General features: G+C 40.0%; 1 protein-coding gene across 1 annotated transcript in view; it reads right to left on the bottom strand.

Annotated features, from left to right (window-relative positions):
* LOC119521301 (zinc finger protein 613-like) overlaps positions 1-19,396 on the bottom strand; it is a 34,077-nt gene extending 14,681 nt beyond the window's left edge. Inside the window, 2 exon segments of the mRNA XM_037819418.1 lie at positions 6,082-6,304; positions 19,332-19,396. Coding sequence (XP_037675346.1) covers positions 6,082-6,096 — 15 coding nt within the window. The 5' untranslated portion in view covers positions 6,097-6,304; positions 19,332-19,396.
* Positions 19,397-20,866: the final 1,470 nt, after the last annotated feature.

The following is a 20,866-nucleotide window of genomic DNA, read 5'->3' as shown; positions in this document are numbered from 1 at the left end:
GTAAAGAAAGTGAACTGGTAATCAAAAACCTCCCCAAAAAGAAAAGCCCAGGACCAGATGGCTTCATAGGGAATACTACCAAACATTCCAAGACTTAGCTTCAATTCTGAACAAACTCTTCCAAAAAATTGAAGAGCAAGGAACACTCCCTAACTCATTCTACAAGGCTGTTCCGGTTTGCTAATGCTGCCAGAATGCAAAACACCAGAAATGGATTGGCTTTTATAAAAGGGGGTTTATTTGGTTACACAGTTACAGTCTTAAGGACATAAAGTGTCCAAAATAAGTCATCAACAAATGGGTACCTTCACTGGAGGATGTCCAATGGTGTCGGGAAAACCTCTGTTAGTTGGGAAGGCACATGGCTGGTGTCTGCTCCAGAGTTCTGGTTTCAAAATGGCTTTCTCCCAGGACATTCCTCCCTAGGCTGCAGTTCCTCAAAAATGTCACTCTCAGTTGCTCTTTGGGCATTTTTCCTCTCTTAGCTTCTCTGGAGCAAAAATCTGTTTTCAACGGCCATCTTCAAACTGTCTCCCATCTGCAGCTCCTCTCTCAGCTCCTGTGCGTTCTTCAAAGTGTCCCTCTTGGCTGTAGCAAGCTCGCTTCTTCTGTCTGGGCTTATACAGTGCTCTAGTAAACTAATCAAGGCCCACGCTGAATGGGCGGGGCCACACCTCAATGGAAATTATCCAATCAGAGTTATCACTCACAGTTGGGTGGGGCAAATCTCCATGGAAACAACCTAATCTGAACGTTCCAACTTAATCAACACTAATATGTCTGCCCCCACAAGACTGCATCAAAGAGCATGGCTTCTTCTGAGGGACATAATATATACAAACCAGTAAAAAGGTCAACATCACCCTAATACCAAAGCCAGATAAAAATACCACAAGAAAACTACAGACCAATATCACTTATGAATATAGTTGCAAAAATCCTAAAAAACAAAACAAAACAAAACAAAACTAGGAAACCAAATCCAACAACATATTAAAAGAATTATACACCAAGATCAAGTGGGGTTTATCCCTGGTAAGCAAGGTTGACTCAACAGAAGAAAATCAATGAATGCAACACACCACATTAACAGAATGAAGGAAAAAAAAAAACAATACATGACAATCTCAGTTGAAGCAGAAAAGATGTTCGATAAAATACAGCACACCTTCTTGTGAAAAACAGAATACTAGGAACAGAAGGAAACTTCCTCAACATGATAAAGGGCACATATGAAAAGCCCACAGCTAATACCCTACTTAATGGTGAAAGACTGAAAGCTTTTCTTCTAAGATCAGGAATAAGACAAAGATGCCCACCATCACCATTGTTATTCAACATTGTACTCGAAGTTTTTGCCAGAGCAATTAAGCAAGAGAAAGAAATAAAAAGCATCCAAAATGGAAAGGAAGAAGTAAAACTTTCCCTATTTGCAGAAGATATGATACGACATATAAAAGCCTGAAAAATCCACAATAAAGCTCCTAGAGCTAATAAATTAATTCAGCAAAGTTGTGGGGTACAAGACCAACACCCAAAAAATGAGTAGTGTATATACACAGGCAATGAACAATCAGAAGAAATCAAGAAAAAATTCTACCAACAATAGCAACTAAAAGAATCAAATATCTAGGAATAAATCTAACCAAGGATGTAAAGGACTTCTACACATAAAACTACAAAACATTACTAAAAGTAATCAGAGAAGACCTAAATGAATGGAAGGACATTCTGTGTTCACGGACTGCATAACTAAGTATCATTAAGATGTCACTATTCACCCAGGGAAGTGAATCTCCCTGGCAACGTGGAATATGACTCCCGGCGAGGAATGTAGACCCGGCATCGTGGGATGGAGAACATCTTCTTGACCAAAAGGGGGATGTGAAAGGAAATGAAATAAGCTTCAGTGGCAGAGAGATTCCAAAACGAGCCGAGAGATCACTCTGGTGGGCACTCTTACGCACACTTTAGACAACCTTTTTTAGGTTCTAAAGAATTGGGGTAGCTGGTGGTGGATACCTGAAACTATTAAACTACAACCCAGAACCCATGAATCTCGAAGACAGTTGTATAAAAATGTAGCTTATAAGGGGTGACAGTGGGATTGGGAATGCCATAAGGACCAAACTCCACTTTGTCTAGTTTATGGATGGATGTGTAGAAAAGTAGGGGAAGCAAACAAACAGACAAAGGTACCTAGTGTTCTTTTTTACTTCAATTGCTCTTTTTCACTCTAATTATTATTCTTGTTATTTTTGTGTGTATGCTAATGAAGGTGTCAGGGATTGATTTAGGTGATGAATGTACAACTATGTAATGGTACGGTAAACAATCGAAAGTACAATTCGTTTTGTATGACTGCGTGGTATGTGAATATATCTCAATAAAATGATGATTTAAAAAAAAAAAAAAAAAAAAAAGAATAGGTAGAAGGAAAGAACTGAAATGGTGGCACTGTAACCCACAGCATCCTTTGGAATTTGCTCTATAGCTACTTGTTAAATTGTAATTTGAAAGTTATATCTTTGTGTATATATACGTTCTATTTCACAACAAGGAAATGATTGAAACTATGGTACTACAACTCATAACAACTTTGGAAATTTCCTATGTATCTACTTGTTAAGGCATACCTTGAAACTCTGAAAGATATCACCTTTTTGTACACTTGTTATATTTCCTAATAAGGAAATAACTGAAACTGTGGAATTGTAACCTATAATATTTTTTGAAATTTACTAACTACTTGTTAAATTTCACTCCGAAAGCTATTGCCTTTATGTATATATGCTGTATTCAACAATAAAACATGATTACAAAAAAAAAAAAAAAAAAAAAAAAAGATGTCACTATTACCCAAAGCAATTTATAGATCCATTGCAATCCCAATCAACCAACCTTCTTCGCAGAAATGGAAAAGCCAATCATCAAATTTATATGGAAGGGCAAAGGGCCCCAAATAGCTAAAGCCACCTTGAAAAAGAAGAATGAAGCTGGAGGATTCAGACTTCCCCAAGTTAAAACTTATACAAAGCCACAGTAATAAAAACAGCATGGTGTTGGCACAAGGACAGACCAATGGAATTGAATTGAGAGCTCAGTAATCAACCCTCACATTTATGGCCAGCTGATTTTTTGACAAGGTAACACAAGACCACTCAATTGGCAAAGAATAGTTTCTTCAACTAATGGTGCTGGGAAAACTGGACATTCATTTGAAAACAAAAAAGGGGCAGTCTCTTAGCCTCACACCATTTACAAAAATCAACTCAAAATGGATCAAAGACATTAATATAAGAACTACAAATATCAAACTCTAGAAGAAAACATAGGGAAGCATCTTCAGGATCTTGTGTTAGGCAATGTTTTCTTAGATTTTACACCCAAAGCACAAGCAACAAAAGAAAAAAATAGATGAATGGGACCTCATCAACATTAAAAACGTTTGTTTCTCAAAAGCCTCTATCATGAAAGTAACAAGATAACCAATACAATGGGAGAAAATATTCAAAAACCACATATTGAATAAAGGATTAATATCCAGAATACATAAAGAAATTCTTCAATTTAACAACAAAAAGACCAAGAGCCAATTAAAAAGTGGGCAAAAGACTTGGAGACATCTCTCCAAAGAAGATATATAAATGGCCAGAAAGCACATGAAAAAATGCTCCTCAACATCATTAGCCATCAGGCAAATGAAAATCAAAGCCAAGAGATACCATTTCAAACCAATTAGAATGGCTGCTATTTAAAAAATGGAAAATCAAAAGTGTTGGAGAGGATGTGGAGAAACAGGAACACTCATTCTTGCTGGGGACAATGTAAAATGGTGCAGCCGCTCTGGAAGATAGTCTGGCAGTTCCTAAGAAAGCTAAGTAGGGAACTACCATATGACCCAGCAATCCCACTACTAGTATATACCCAGAAGAACTGAAAGCAGGGACTTGAACAGATATTTGCATACAGATGTTCATAGAGGCATTATTCCCAATTGCCAAAAGATGGAAGCAATCCAAGTGTCCATCAACCGATTAATGGATAAATAAAATGTGGTATATACATACAATGGAATATTACTCAGCCATAAAAAGGAATGAAGTCCTGATATGTGACAACATGGATAAACCTTGGAGACATCATGTTGAGTGAAATAAACCTGACACAAAATGACAAATATTGTATGATCTCACTGATTTGAAACAATCAGAATGGACAAACTCAGAGTCAGAATGTAGAATACAGGTTACTAGGCGACTGGGTGGGGAGAGCAAATGGGGAGATAAGGCTTAAAATGTATAGGGTTGTTATTTGGAACAATGGAAATGTTTTGGTAATGGATGGTGGTGATGGTAGCACAACATTGTGAACACAATTAACAGTATTGAAATATATAACTGAATATGAGTAAAAGGGGAAATGTTAAATTGTATATAAATGTTATAAAAATCCATGGAACTATACTACACAAACAGTGAGGCCTAAGTTAAACCATGGACTTTAATAGTTCAGTTAAAAAAATGTTCTATCATCAATTGTAACAATGGTTCCACACCAATGCTGGGTTTTCGTAGTGGGATGGTGTACCAGTTTGTATGCATTGTGTCCCCCAGAAAAAGCCATTTCTTTAAAGCAATCTTGTGGGGGAGATGTATTAGCATTGATTAAGTTGGAAATTTTGGATTAGGTTTTTTCCATGGAGTTGTGATCTGCCCAACTGTAGATGATAGCTTTCATTAGATAATTTCCATGGAGGTATGGCCCCACCCATTCAGCATTGGCCTTGATTAGTTTACTAGAGCACTGTATAAGCTCAGACAGAATGAGCGAGCTTGCTACAGCCAAGAAGGACACTTTGAAGAACACACAGGAGCTGAGAAAGGAACATCCTGGGAGAAAGCCATTTTGAAACCAGAACTCTGGAACAGACACCAGCCACATGCCTTCCAGCTAACAAGGGTTTTCTGGACGCCATCGGCCATCCTCCAAAGAAGGTACCCTGTTGCCTTGGACACTTTATGGCCTTAAGACTGTAACTGTGCAACCAAATAAACCCCCTTTATGAAAGCCAGTCCATTTCTGGTATTTTGCAAAAGGCAGCATTAGCAAACCAGAACAGATGATATATGGAAATCCTGTATTTTACGCACAATTGTTCTGTAAACCCACAACTTCTTTAATTAAAAAAAAAAGTGAAGGATCTTACTTTTTTTGCTATGTGTCCTTTGCAATCATTGGGAAGTTTTCTTGTTTGTTTGTTTGTTTGTTTGTTTTTACCTTTAAAGTGTATCTACTTTGAGCCTAGAGAAGGAGTGCATATTATCTTAGAGGGGGGAATTCTAAAGCAAACTCTTTGGACCCAAACAACCCAAACCCTCGTCAGAAAACAGTACTTTCAACACCCTACTGCCAAGTCTGTATTCAAATGTCAGTTCAGCCACCAGTTGACAGAGAACCTTTGAAAGTCACGCAATCCTTCCATTTCCCCAGGCTATTTAGGTTTCATTTTATTCCTAGATTGACCTTGACCATTACAGGGCTGGGTCCATGGGTCACCTTGCTGTGGTCCCTTGAAGAACTGTTTGCTTGGTCTATTCTCACAGGGACTCAGAGAAACCCTAGAAGAAAGAGCTGTAGCAAATCTGCTTTTGCATTTATGAGAAGGCTGCAGTTAAGGACAGTGCTCACCATCAAAGAAATTCCTGAGACCTAAGTGTCATGAAATATTGACAACCCTGAGGAAATGGTCTGCTTTCTCCTCCCAGTCAGTGCACAGCATGTGACTTATCGTGTTTCGCTGACTGTCATGGCTGTCAGAGGGAGGAGATGCACGATGCCATCCAATGAACCCTCGGGATGCTCTAGTCACACATTATGTTCCAACACTGGTCATTTTGTGTGAATGCTATGAGGAATATATTCCTGATCCTATTTTGGCTGATTTTGAAGTTAAAGTCTAAGTTTACTTCTCCACAAATCTTGCTTCACCAATTTATACTTTTCCATTTGATTCCATTGACTTTTAAAGTCCTCCTCAATCACAAAATGAAAGAAAGAACAAAATAAGCCAAAGATTACCTGGTCCTTGATCATTTTCTTGTGTTATCAGGAAATGGCCAGTAGCTAGGATGCTGAATCGTTAGTCTCTTCTGGATACATCCTATATTTCTGGCTACATATCTCAGTCTCTGGTCAAGGTCACGTCTCCATCATTTCTCCCAGAAATGACGATATCGAGGTCCTGGAACCATCTCCTACTTCCCTTGAGTATCCAACTCCTGGAAACATAAGCTCCTGTGGGCTGAAGAATAAATTTGCTTTGAGTGATATATTCCCTCTGGGCCCAGAAGCTGTCTCTGCTACTGTGCACTCACCTCAAGCCAAGACTACCTCTAACGGTCCTGTTATTTGGGGCCCCAGAAGCTTTTACATCCTGGGACAATAAAACATAAGATTCTTGAGTGTGTGGGCAATCTGCCTTTCTTCTGTGAAATAGAAGTGGAATGACTGCAAAAGGGAGGCAGGAGAGGAGATCTATCCAGCACAGCACGAAATACCAGTACCCGGGGAATTCTCGGACAGATGAGTTTTTGGAACTCATACAGAAAGTGAAGATCTGGACATTTATTCCTTCAAAATCATGTATGCCCAGGTACCTGTTCAAAAATCTATGTTCACCTACTGTGTAGATGCACTTCAGTTGGAAATGTACAAAGCAAAGCAGAGGCATTATCTCATTTAATTTGTTATTATACTGTGTGTGCCAGTTTGCATATATTATGTCCCCCAGAAAAAGCCATATGCTTTAATGTAATCTTGTAGGGGCAGATGTATTAGTGTTGATTAAGTTGGAACCTTTGGATTAGGCTGTTTCTGTGAAGATGTGACCTACCCAACTGTAGGTGGTAACTCTGATTAGATAATTTCCATGGAGGTGTGGCCCTGCCCATTCAGCATGGCCCTTGATTAGTTTACTAGAGCCCTGTATAAGAGCTCAGACAGAAGGAGCTTGCTGCAGCTGAGAGACACATTTTGAAGAAGGCCGTTGGAAGCTGACACTGACATTTTGGAGAACGTCGTTTTGACGCAACCTGGGAGCAAGCAGACACCAGCCACGTGTCTTCCCGGCTAACAGAGGTTTCTGGACACCATCAGCCATCCTTCAGTGAAGGCACCCTGTTGTTAATGCCTTACCTTGGATGCTTTGTGGCCTTAAGATTGTAACTTTGTAACCAAATAAACCCCCTTTATAAAAGCCAATCCATTTCTGGTGATTTGCAAAACGGCAGCATTAGCAAACTGGAACACTGTGTGAGGTATAAATCATTATTTCCAGATCCAACATTAATCAAAGGCTGGGGATTAAGGATTTTGTCCAGGAAGAAACATGATCCAACACAGCTAGAATATGAACCCAGGTCTGCCTGTTTCCAAGAACACGACCTTAGCCACTGGTGTATTTCCTTGGCCACATGCCTGCATAATATGACTTCTCTCTCTTTGCTACTACCTTGAAGAATTTAATTCCCACAGCATCACATGGAGGATGGCCTGGTAGTCACACACATAATCTGAAAAGCTGGAGTAAGTAAGCTTGATTGGTGACTGCAACTACCTTCTCCTACAAAGATAAATGCAAAAGCTATCTGCTACAACCCTTGTTTCAAAACAGTGCTTCAGAGACCAGCAGGCCCAGAAGCTTTTTAGAGGCTGTTCCAGTTTGCTAATGCTGCCATTATGCAAAATACTAGAAATGGTTTGGCGTTTATAAAGGGGGTTTATTTGGCTACACATTTATAGTTCTAAGTGTCCAAACTAAGGCATCAACAGTGATACCTTCACTGAAGAATGGCCGATGGCATCTACAACACCTCTCTCGGTTGGGAAGGCACGTGGCTGGCAACTGCTGGTCCTCTGCTCCTGGATTGTGTTTCAAAATGGCTTTCCCCAAAATGTCTCTGGACTTTTGCCTGAGCTCCTCTTTCTCGGCTCCTATGCGTCATTGCTTCTTTGTCCCAGGGTGCTTCTCTCTGAGTGTCTGGGAGTTCTCTCTTAGCTTCTCCGGGGCAAACTCTGAACTTCATCTCTCAGCTTAGCATCTCCAAACATCCTTCTGTCCACATCTCCAAGTGTCAACAAGCGTCTCTCCAAAACGTCCCTCTCAGCTTCTCTGAGCTCCTTCTGTTTGTGAGCTCTTTTAAAAGACTCCAGTGATTAAATTAAGACCCACCTTGAATGGACGGAGTACCTATCTCCATGGAAATAATGTTAATCAAACGTTTTGCCCACAACTGATTGAGTCACATCTCCATGGAAACAATCAAAAGATTCCAACCTAATCAACACTAATATGTCTGCCCCAACAAGACTGCACTAAAGAATATAGTTTTTTCTGGGGGACATAATATATACAAACTGGCACAGAGGCAGATTCTGTAGCTCGGGTAAAAGACTCACGTCATGAGGGCATGAACTTGGTGTAGTAGTCTTGAGTTTTTCTTCCACCTTACAAGGGCACAGTCATTGTGACATGCTCCTTGTGGCTCTCCTGCATGCTCCAAACCCACAGGGTCCCACACTTACTCCACCTCTGACCCATGACTGCATATGCTTCCTCCCTCTTCAATCCCAGAAACACTTCTGTTGAGGCAGGAGACCCTTCAAACTTGTTTTCTTGAAATGCCACTGAGGGAAAGGTGCCCAGACCAAATACTGTAATAGCCATGGGCAGGAGGCAGTAAAGGCAAGGCCCCAGAGGCATTCCAAGTGTACCCCTTCAAATGTCAAGGCTTCATATCCCAGCCCCGTAGTCAGGAACAGCTGGAGTTTCTACCTCATTTTTTGCCCTTAGGAACTTTCAGGACATTTTAATCATTCTTGTTGCCTTTAGAGGCTGGATTCTTTCATTGGAGGGGGACTGCTCTTCCAAAAGATATATGTATGTATAGGAAGCCACAAGGAAAATTTCCATGAATTCTAAAATGCCATTACCAAACAGACCACGTTTGCTAATCACCATTATGTGCAAGAAACAACCAAGGGAAGTCCATGGAAAATTATGAAAACAGAAGTAAAAATCTATACTTCTGGAAATAAAAACCATTTATATAATTCATAACCAAAAAAGAAAACAAAAATGGAAGTTTCAAATCATTTAGATCTAGAAGGTATTAAAAGCACAATATTTCAAACCCCTGAGATGCAGCAAGGTAGAAATCAAATTTCTAATAAATAAGTATTTATTACGGAAAAAATAAGACTAAAAATAAATGTCATCATTCCCCTAAAAAGTATTGAAAAGCATTTGGCGTTGGCCCTGGTTACATGCTTTTAATTGGGTTTTTGGCCTTCCTATGAGTTGTACGAACTCCTTATTTCTGGATATAATTCCTTTACCTGGTACATACTTTGTCAATATTCTCTCTTGGTATATGGCTTATCTTTTCAATATCCCAGTGGTATCTTCTGAAGAGCAGACGCTAAATTTCGGTGAATCCAATATATCATTTTTTTTTTCATTTGAGGATCATGCTTTTTTTGTTGTGTCTATATAAAATCTTTGCTTAACCCAAGCTCAAAAATTTTTTTTTCCCCATGTTCTCTTCAAAGTTTTGTAATTTTAGGGGTTACATTTAGGGGTCTGAGTCAATTTTTCTATATGGTGGATAGTAAGTTCCTTTTTTTTTCACATTTGGATAGTCACTGTTCCAACATCATATGTTGAAAAGACAATCCTTTCTCCACTGAACTGCCTTTGTCAAAAATGAGCTTCTATAGCTGGTGGCTCCATTTCTGAGTCTCTATCTTCTCCCACTGATTTATGTATCTATCTTGCCACCAATTCCACCCCGTAATTACCATAACTTTAGATAAGCCTTAAAATGGTAGTGTCACCCCCCCAAATTTGTTGTTCTTTATCAAAGCTGTTTGGGCTATCTGAGGACCTTTGCTTCTCATACAGTTAACACTGTATTCAATGGTGAAAGACTAAAAGCTTCCCCCCTGGGGTCAAGAATAAGACAAGGATGCCTGCTTTCACCACTGCTATGCAACACTGTACCAGAAGTTCTAGCCAGAGCAATTAGGCACGAAAAAGAATAAAAGGCAACCAAATTGGAAAGGAAGAAGTAAAACTATCCCTATTTGTAGATTCAGCAGCCCTATATAAAGAAAAATCCCAAAGAATCCTCAAGAAAGCTACTAGAGCTAATAAATGGATTCAGCAAGTTGCAGGGTACAAGAGCAATACAAAAATACATCAGTTGTGTTTCTATACACTAGCAATGAATAATCTGAAGAGCAAACCAAGGAAATAATTCCATTTATAATAGCATCTAAAAGAATAAAATATCTAGGAATAAATTTAACCAAAGAAGTGAAGAACTTATACACGGAAAACTACAAGACACTGATGAAAGAAATTAAAAACCTAAATACATGAGTTCAAGGATTGAAAGATTTAAATCGCTAAGATGGCAGTATTACTCAAAGCAATCTACAGATTCAACACAATTCATATCAAAATTCCAGCAGTCTTTTGTATAAAAATAGGAAATCAAATCCTCAGATTCATATGGAATTTAAAGGGGTCCTGAATAGCCAAAACAATTTTGATAAAGACCAAAATTGGAGAATTCACATTCCCTGATAATCAAAACTTATTACAAATCAAAACAGATGGTACTGGCACAAGAACAGACATATATACCAACGGAATAGTATTGAGAATCCAGAAATAAACCCACATGTCTATGGCCAATTGATTTTTCACAAGGGAGTCAAGTAGTAAATGAAATGGGGAAAGACGGGGCTGGAAAAACTGATCTTCCATGTGCAAAAGATTAAATTGGATCTCTACTTCAAACCAAATACAAAAATTAACTCAGCATGGATCAACAACTTAAATATAAGAACAAAAACCATAAAACTTTTAGAAGATAACACAGGGGCAAATCTTCATGACTTTGGATTTGACAAGGAATTCTTAGATATAAGACAAAAAAAGAAGCCACAGAAGAAATACAGATAAAGGGGAGTTCAAAATTAAAAAACTTTTGTGCATCAAAGGACGTCATCAAGAAAGTGAAATGACAACCTACAGAAAGGGAGGAAATAGTTGCAAATCATATCTGAAGAGTTTAATATACACAATATATAATGAACTCCCACAACTCAACAACAGAATGGCAAACAACCCAATTAAAAAATAAGCAAAAGACTTGAATAGACATTTCTCCTAAGAAGACATACAAATGGCCAATAAGCACAAGAAGAGATGCTCAATGTCATTAGCCATCAGAGAAATGTAAATCAAAACCATGAGATACCACTTCACACCCACAAGGATGGCTATTATAAAGAAAACAGAAGATAAGTTTTAGAGAAGATGCAGAAAAATTGGAACCCTTGTGTATTGTTAGGGGAAATGTAAAATGGTACAGCTGCTGTGGAAAGAGGTTTGGAAGTTCCTCAAAAAGTTAAATACAGAATTACCAAATGTCCCAGAAATTCCGCTTTTAGATAATTTCAAGAGAAATGAAAACAGATGTCCATGCAAAAATTTGTATAGAAATGTTTATAGCAGCATTCATTATTCATAATAGCCAAAAGGTGGAGACAACCCAAATGTCCATCAATGGATGAATAAACATAAGGTGGTCTATCTATACAATGAACATTATTCAGCCATAACAAGGAAAGAAGTATTGTTATATGCTACAACACAGATGAACCTCAAGAACATATTAAGTAAAATAAGCCAGTCACCAAAAAAAAAAAATTTGTAGTAATTATCCATAGAGACAAAGTGGATTAAAGGCTGCTTAGGGCTGAAGGGATACAAACAACTTCTGTTACTTCCAACACCACTTACAATACAATTCTGATTCCGACTACCTGGAGTTAGGTCAGATTCCATAGATTAAGGGCATAATCCTTAATAAGACTGCCCTCAGACCCCAGCTCCAAGTTCAAGGATTCCCAGGCCACCAGCAAGTCTCACCAACTGGCTACAAATCTGGGGTTCCCATCATAACCTCAGGTTCAGTAATTCAGTGGAACAACTCAGAGAACTCAGGAAAAAGCTATACTTATGATTTTATTACAGTGAAAGGCACAAATAAGAAGATACCTACAGGGTTAAACTTCCGTTTCCTCTCCTGGAGTCAGAAAGCAACTAGTAACGCATAAATGTGCCAGGAGAGTGATGCAAATGAGTTTATTGATGTTTGTAACTTATCTTGAAATTAATTAAAAAAATTTTTAAATGGATTAATGATGGGTAGAGGAGTAATACGTGGATAGATATGTAATAAAGGAAATACAATGAAATATTAATGATAAGACTGAGGTGGTGGGTATACAGGTTTTCAACTGTAACATTCTTTAAACTTGACTACATTTGATAATTGGGGGTGGGAAAATCCCGATAACAAGAGTTCAGTGAGATAACCAGAAACAAAATAAATATTTTTAAAGTAATTGCTCTTTCTTGTAACTGTCAATTAGATGAACAGAACAAATATGTCAAAAGTAAAAAGATAACATTTATAATTGCAAAAAAATTAAAATCAAGGCGGGAATGAAGGATAGGGAATCAGATCCCTGGGTAAATGCATTATCATAACCTGTTCTTAAAAACAATAACTGAATTTTTTTAGTATTTAAATTCTAATTAAATGTATTATATATTTAATGTAATTCCAGTCATAATGCCACACATTTGCCTCTTGGTATATGTGGGGAACCAAGCTTTAGACCATGTCCGGGGCGGTGGCCTGGAACGCTGGGTCACAAGCCTGCATGGAACGCCATTGTAGGCACGCCCTTAAAGATGTGTGTCTTGTGACTATGACAGCAGCGTTAACCACTGACCCCAGATTGTTCCTTCTTATCCGCAGCAGGATGTAAAGATTAATATCTGAGAGACCCTGAATGCTTTTGATCACGTAGCATAGTTTAGCTTTGTGTAACAAATGAATAAATAAATGGAGCACAGGTGCATCAGCACCCACTTGGCACACGATGCAGTGGGTCCCCTGCTCCCTTAAATCTTAACTTTGTGTCTGTGTCTCATTTCAGCGTCGCCCTGTCAGCAACAACTGGCACCCAACGTTGGCCATCGCAAGAGGCACGAATTACTGTTGTGGGCCTAGGCTCCCCTCAAGGGCTTATGCAGAGTGTTCACATCTTACCTTGCCTTGGCCCTGAGGGACAGAAGGCCACCCTGCAACCTTATGTGGCTGCTCTTCCTCTTAGTCTTTGGGGCAGAGACCTACTTGAACAATGGGGTGCTACTGTGCATATCCCTCCTCCTAGTGAGGTGTACAGTATTCAGAGCCACAACATGATGGCAAATATGGGGTATGTCCCTGGCCATGGGCTTGGTGCATGTTTGCAAGGTGCCCTTTCACCCATACAAGTCTCACCAAAATGTGATAGATTTGGTTTAGGATATAAACCTTTTTAGTGGCAGCCACTGTTCATTTGCCTCCCCAACCTGTCCCATTAAGATGAACTACAACAAAACCAGTACCGGTAGAGCAGTGGCCGCTTACAAAAGAAAAATTAGAGGTTTTGCATGAGTTAGTTCAAGAACAATTGTTCTTGCAGCATATTGAAGAGTCTTTTAGTCCTTGGAATTCTCCTGTGTTCCCAATAAAGAAAAAATCTGGGAAACGGAGAATGTTAACTGACCTAAGAGGTGTTAATGCTGTTATTCAGCCTATGGGACCTTTACAACCTGGGCTCCCAAATCCTAGCATGATTCCTGAAAACTGGGCCTTAGTGGTCACTGATATTAAAGACTGTTTCTTTTCCATCCCCTTAGCCAACCAAGACAAAGAAAAGTTTGCATTTACTATTTTGTCACTTAACAACAAAGCTCCTTCAAAGTGATATCAGTGGAAAGACTTACCACAGGGGATGCTAAATAGCTCCACAATATGTCAGTACTATGTGGACCGTGCCTTACAGCTGGTCTATTCAAAATTTCCTAAAGCCTACATCATCCATTATATAGATGATATTTTGTGCTCTGCACCTCAGGAGACTGAAGTAGATGCTTTGTTTTATGCTGTTCAAAAAGCTTTATAGGATGTAGGATTGCATATTGCTGCTGACAAGATGCAACGCACTTTACCAGTACAGTATTTGGGCTCCACTATTGACAGACTTACAATTCGACCCCAAAAAGTACAACTCTGCAGAGATGCTGTTACCACCTTAAATGATTTACAAAAACTACTAGGGGATATAAATTGGCTTCGCCCCAAAGTAGGCATAGCTAACTATGAGCTCTCCAACCTATTTTCTCTCCTTTGTGGGGAGTCTAAATTAAACAGCCCTAGATCTTTAACTTCAGCTGCAGAGAAGGAATTACAATTAGTAGAAGCTAAAGGTCAAGAAGCTCAGATATCCCGTGTTGATCCCACTCAACCTTTGTCTCTCCTTATCTTTTCTACTCCAAAATCCCCCACAGGTTTGCTTTTGCAAAATGAAAAACTTATAGAATGGCTATTTTTGCCTAATTCTTCAGTAAAATCCATATCCCCTTATTTAGATCTTCCAGCCACCTTGGTTGCTCAAGCAAGGAAAAGAGCAAAGCAACTTAATGGTTTTGACCTCTGCCTCATTGTGCTCCCAGTAACAGCTAAAGAACTCTCAGTCATTTTGCAACAACATCCAGCTTGGCAAATTGCTCTAGCTGACTATGTTGGCCAGCTGGATAATCATTATCCAAAAAATGACCTTTTCCAATTTATTTGGCATACACAATGGATACTGCCAAAATATACTTCTTGTGAACCTTTGATTAATGCTCCCATTGTGTTCACAGATGGATCATCTAAAGGTCGAGCTGCCTATACTGGCCCTAAGTCCAAAGTTTTAAATCTTCCTCATTTCTCTGCCCAGCAAGGTGAACTGGCTGCAGTAATAGCTGTTTTAACAGATTTTCCTGAAGCCGTTAATATTTTGTCTAATTCTGCCTATGTTGTTCACGTAACTAGTAAAATCGAAACGGCAACTATTAAGCAACAGTTGCCTCCTTGTTTATTTAACCTTTTTCTTGAGCTACAATCAGTTGTGCGTGCTCGTATCACTCCCTTTTACATCACCCATATTCGTTCTCATACCAATCTTCCAGGCCCTCTAGCAGCTGGCAATGCTGCTGCAGATAAATTATTGCTACCTGTTATTTCAGAAGCTTCTCACTTTCACTCACTTACTCATCTTAATGTACAGGGACTACTGTCTCGATTTCCCCTTACTAAAGCACAAGCTAAAGATATTGTTTCTTCCTGTCCAAATTGTCAACTTCTCACTGCTCCTCCATTACAGAAGCCTGGTGTCAACCCTCGCGGTTTAGCCCCTAATGATTTATGGCAAATGGATGTCACTCATATTCCCTCCTTTGGCCACTTAGCCGCTGTTCACGTCAGCATTGATACATACTCTGGCTTTCTTTGGGCCACTGCACAAACAGGTGAAACATTTCGTCATGTTCGAGCTCACCTCTTTGCCTGTTTTGCCTCTATGAGCTTGCCCCGTGCTTTAAGAACTGATAATGGCCCAGCCTATCTATCTGCAAAGTTTGCTAGTTTTACTACAACTTGGGGCATCCGTCATACTACTGGTATTCCTTATAATCCTCAAGGACAGGCATTGTTGAAGGTGCCAATAGTACATTAAAAACTATGTTGCAAAAACAAAAAGGGGAAGATGATGGAACTCCCCATGAGAGATTATCAAAAGCCTTATTTACTTTAAATTTTTAAAATTTTTATGAAAAACTGGGCAGCACTGCTGCAGAACGGCATTTCCCGACTGAAAAAACTCCAAACCATCACTCTCAGAAAGCACCTCCCATATGGTGGAAGGATGTGTTAACCAATGAATGGACAATGGGAAAATTACTAACATGGGGACAAGGTTATGCTTGTGTTTCCCCAGGTGATGGACGAACTCCAATTTGGATACCAGCCCGACGACTGAAGCCGTACCATGGAGCCAACAAGAAAAAGAAAATTCCTGTGGGACGTCGAGCCACCGGTGATGCAGTTCCAGGGTCTGACACTGAAGACAACAGTGATCGGGCCGACACCCCGAACTAGGGAAGCCCGACACCCAACTTGGGGACAGATAAAAAAGCTGTGTCAGGATGCTGAAAAACAAGTTCAGCAAGCTCAGCTGCCTATGACAGGTCCTAACCTGACGGCGGCAATGTTGGCTTTAATTGCTATTGCTGTGAGTATATCTCCGGCATATGCTCATTCTGGAAATTATACCTATTGGGCTTACATTCCTAATCCTCCGTTGCTACAGCCTGTGGAATGGGATCATCCCTCTCCCACTGTATATTTTAGCAACGGTACTTGGCTGCCTCCTCCAATTGATGAAAGACTTCCTCAGTTTCCTGAGGAGGAAGGAAAAAACTATTCTCAATCATTAGCTTTTACACATTTACCTTTGTGTGTGGGACAGGGTGAAGGATGCCTGGCCCCGACTTGGCAAGCATGGTTATCAGTCATACCGAAGCGAGAGAATATCTCCAAAGCATCCCTGTTCCTACTATCTGGCTATAGTTTTGCCTACAATGAAAATATTACTATTCAGGAACATGCTCCCCAACACCCTATTTGTTACATACCAAAACACTGGTCACCAGAAATGCAAAGGGTACATTGGGATAATTGTAGAGCAGTTAGTGGAGTGTTAGTGCAGAATGGTTCCTATGGAATTGAAACTGACCGGTCCCCTAAGGGATATACAGTTCAGAATTGCACTAATGCAAAGTGCTCTGATTACAAGAGACTAAAATGGGAAGTTCATAATTATAATCATTCTTATAGTATTCAAACCCCGGCAAGATATCCTATTATTTGGCACGGCGTTGGCTGGTCCCCACCCAAACCTACTTTAAATAATTCCTATGTTCAAGATATACTTTGGAGGCTCCCCATTAGTTTGCATAACATTTCCAGATGGAATGGGAATTATACAATTAAGATTAATTATACTCTCAATTTTACAAAAATAGATACTTTTGGAATACAAGCCTGTGTTAGAGATCCTTATGTCTTTTGGGTAGGAAATCTCACTATTAATATTATTACTAAGGAAATCAATTGTATGGAGAATAGAAGTTGTTCACTTTATACTTGCTTGAATAACACCATAGACTCTAAAAATATTACTATTGTAATTCTCAGATGACGCAAAGGCCTGTGGCTCCCTGTTTCACAGCACAGACCTTGGGAATCGTCACCTGATATGCATGTTACTACAAATTTTAGAAAAAGTATATAAAAGAACAAAGAGATTTCTTGGACTGTTAATAGCGTTTCTAACTGGCATAATAGCTATTGCAACCACAGCCGCTGTTGCAGGAACAGCACTACATGAGTCTATTCAAACTACAGCATTTGTTCAAAAATGGCATAGAAATGAGAGTAAAGCATGGGGGAACAGTTACAAATTGACAAAGAAGTTAATGCTCATCTCGTGGATCTAGAGAATGCTGTTCTCCTTGTAGGGGAGGAAGTTGAGAACTTAAGATACCGGTTTAAGTTACAGTGTGATTGGAATACATCAACATTTTGTGTCAGTTCCCATAAATATAACGACACCCTTTTTACATGGGATAGAGTCAAGAGACATTTACTCGGACATCATGGTAATCTTACCATGGATATTTTAAAATTGCAAGAAACAGTAGATAATATCCAAAATGCTAATCTTAATGTTCTATCAGAATCAGAGACAATGCAAGGTATTGCCAATGGCTTTGAAAAATTAAATCCTATAGTGTGGGTTAAATCCCTTGGTGGTGGGTTCCTGGGCAGTATTCTCCTAATTTTGTTAATCATCTTATGTCTTTGTTTAGTCCTCAGATGCACAAGAAAAACCCTCTCAGATCTAAAGCAGAAAGAAGCTGCTTGGTCCATCCTGTCTGCATTGAAGAAACAAAAAGGGGGACATGTGGGGAACCAAGCTTTTCATGTCACTTAGACCATGTCTGGGGTGGTGACCTGGAACGCTGGGTCACAAGCCTACATGGAACGCCATTGTAGGCACGCCCTGTAAAGATGTGTGTCTTGTGACTATGACAGCAGCGTTAACCATTGACCCCAGATTGTTCCTTCTTATCCGCAGCAGGATGTAAAGATTAATATCTGAGAGACCCTGAATGCCTTTGATCACGTAGCGTAGTTTAGCTTTGTGTAACAAATGAATAAATAACTGGAGCACAGGTGCATCAGCACCCACTTGGCACACGATGCAGTGGGTCCCCTGCTCCCTTAAATTTTAACTTTGTGTCTGTGTCTCATTTCAGCATCGCCCTGTAAGCAACAGGTATACTACTGCAAAAGTTAAAAAAAACAATTTTTAGACAAAAACTTGTAACATAGAAATGTCTGAGATATGGAAATAAACAATTAGGTAAATTATACCAATGTTTCATAAGCTTATATGAATTATGAAATCCAGGCATAGAAAAACAAAGGCTAAAGTTGAAACATAGTAGTATCTTAAAATTATCACTGGGGAAGATAAATCAGGGTGACAGATATTATTTTACTTGTGTCAGAATGAACCTTTCAGTTCACACACATTTCAAGCTCTTAAAATGTGTGTGTTTCCTTACATCCATACTACAGGAAACTTGCAGGAAGAAGGACAAAATCCTCATCTTTAACAGAAAGTTTACTACTTTAGACGTGCATAATCCTTGATCTCTTCCCAACTTTCATATCTATCGGACAAGAAGGAAGAGTAGATACGAGAACTCAAAGGGAGATTTGCAAAGTAGTCCTTGAGGAGGGATTTGGACTTAAGAGAACTGAGGACTGTAACGTTCACCTGCAGGCAAAATTGAGCCTGAACCCACCCACCTACTACGGTCCTGGGCTTCCCCAAACACTGATCACACTTCTGCCAGAATTATTCCCGAAACCTGGCCCAGACCCTTGCTTACACTAACCATATTCCTGGTTCCTCTCCAATAGAGCAGCATAGGAAATCCTGAAACCCAACAAGACACAATTTTCATTTGACAAACATTACCCCCAAACCAGTTCTCAATTACTGAGCCCTACAGAAAGAGTGAGTGACCTTTAAAGTCCCCAACCCTGATCCTAGGATTCAGTCGTCGATCTCCACAGACCTTTAATCAATGACTACCAGAATCCCCCATGACAGACCCCACACAACAGACGCCTCCGTCACGGACTCCCACTTGCTCTTCCCACAAACCCCACGGCTCCACCCTATACGGACACACACAGACCGCCCCTTAGCCCATTCCACCGACAGACCCATAAACTGACCTGATTTTCTCGTGACCCCTCTGCGACCACCCTGAAACTACACTTCCGTGAATTCTGCCACTGCCAGCCCCCGCCCCCACCCCGCCCGGCTTCCGTACCGGCCTACGGCGGCCGGTGAGGGCCAGAGACGTATTTAAACAGCTGCGACAACTCCATTTCCGGCTCTCCCTTAGTAACATGTCCGCGCCCACCTCCCTTGGCTTCCCGGGGGCGGCCATCTTTCAATTCTTGACGTACGAAAGGGAAAGTGGCCAGGTCTGCCGTAATAGCCAAGGATGGCCCAGAACGGTGAAAATCCCCCGAAACCACCCCGTTTCTTGGCCCCTTAACCTATGCAAGGGTCGCTGACGACGTCGCGCAACTTGCATAGATTTTCAGACTCCATCGGCAACGTCCACCTCGGAGGGGTTCGAGAGGAGCAAGATGGTCGCGCCCTTTTCCCATTTTGTAGAAGGAAAGATTTGGAATCGCCTCGTGGGCGGGGTCGACTTAGAAGTTGGGGTGTCCTGGCACAAACAAATGCTTTTCCAGGGGACGGAAATGGCGACCCGTCAGGCCTATGAGCGAATACCCCGAGAACGCTTCTTGCAGAATATGCATGCAGGAGAAAGGTTTTGAGGGCAGAAAAGGTTTAGAGAAGGTGTGACAGTTGATAGCGGTGACGCCATTAAAGAGAAGACAAAAACAGTGAGAAGAGTCACGAGCCAATGGGAAGAGAAAATCCGTTAATTGAGGCAGGACTTTCTTGACGCCCGCGATGGGGCTTTGGCCTCTATCAGAAGTGGCACCGATATCAAGAGCTGGGCTTTCCGAGCACCAAGAGCCAGAAATTCTGGAACGAATCAATAGGAAAACTCCAGGGAGAATTAAAAGTTGTGCAAGAAAGAAAAAGTAATCATAAGTATGATACAAAGTGGCAAGAAAATCGTTTTGCAGCCTCTTTCACAATAAATCTATAGACAATGCCTAAAACTGAAAAATCCATTATTATCAATATATGCATGTTATTTAAATATAAAACAGTTAAAAAAAAAAACTTCGCAAAACTATTTGACTCCTAAGCTTAAGAGGATTGCAAAATAAAACCGAGAACGCTATGCCACAGCAATTCCAAACTAGATATTTCCTCGAGAGTAACGAAAACTTGAGTCCTCTCAAAGATTTGTACAAGAATGTTCATAGCACTTTTATTCATAACAGCTGAAACAAAGAATTCAGGTATCCATCACTCGATGAATGTATAAACAAACTGTGGTAGGCTCATACGATGGGACACTGCTCAGCAACAGAAAAAAAATTACAGATACATGCAACAACATAAGTAAATTTCAAAAACATTACCCTGAGGAAATGAAACCAGAGACAAGAGTACATAATATATGATTGCATTTATATGTAATTTTATAACGGACAAAACTAATGTACAGTGAAAAAATATTAGGACTGGCATAAGAGGGAGACATTTGGAGGCAGTGATTGTCATAATTGTATGCATAATATTTTGTTCTGTCATAAAGCAAGAGAAGTCTGAAGCA

The sequence above is a fragment of the Choloepus didactylus genome, chromosome 27 (genome assembly GCF_015220235.1).
Source record: "Choloepus didactylus isolate mChoDid1 chromosome 27, mChoDid1.pri, whole genome shotgun sequence".
NCBI classification, from domain to species: domain Eukaryota; kingdom Metazoa; phylum Chordata; class Mammalia; order Pilosa; family Megalonychidae; genus Choloepus; species Choloepus didactylus.
The sequence above is the reverse complement of the archived record's forward strand: the minus strand, read 5'-3'. Positions and strand labels throughout refer to the sequence as shown.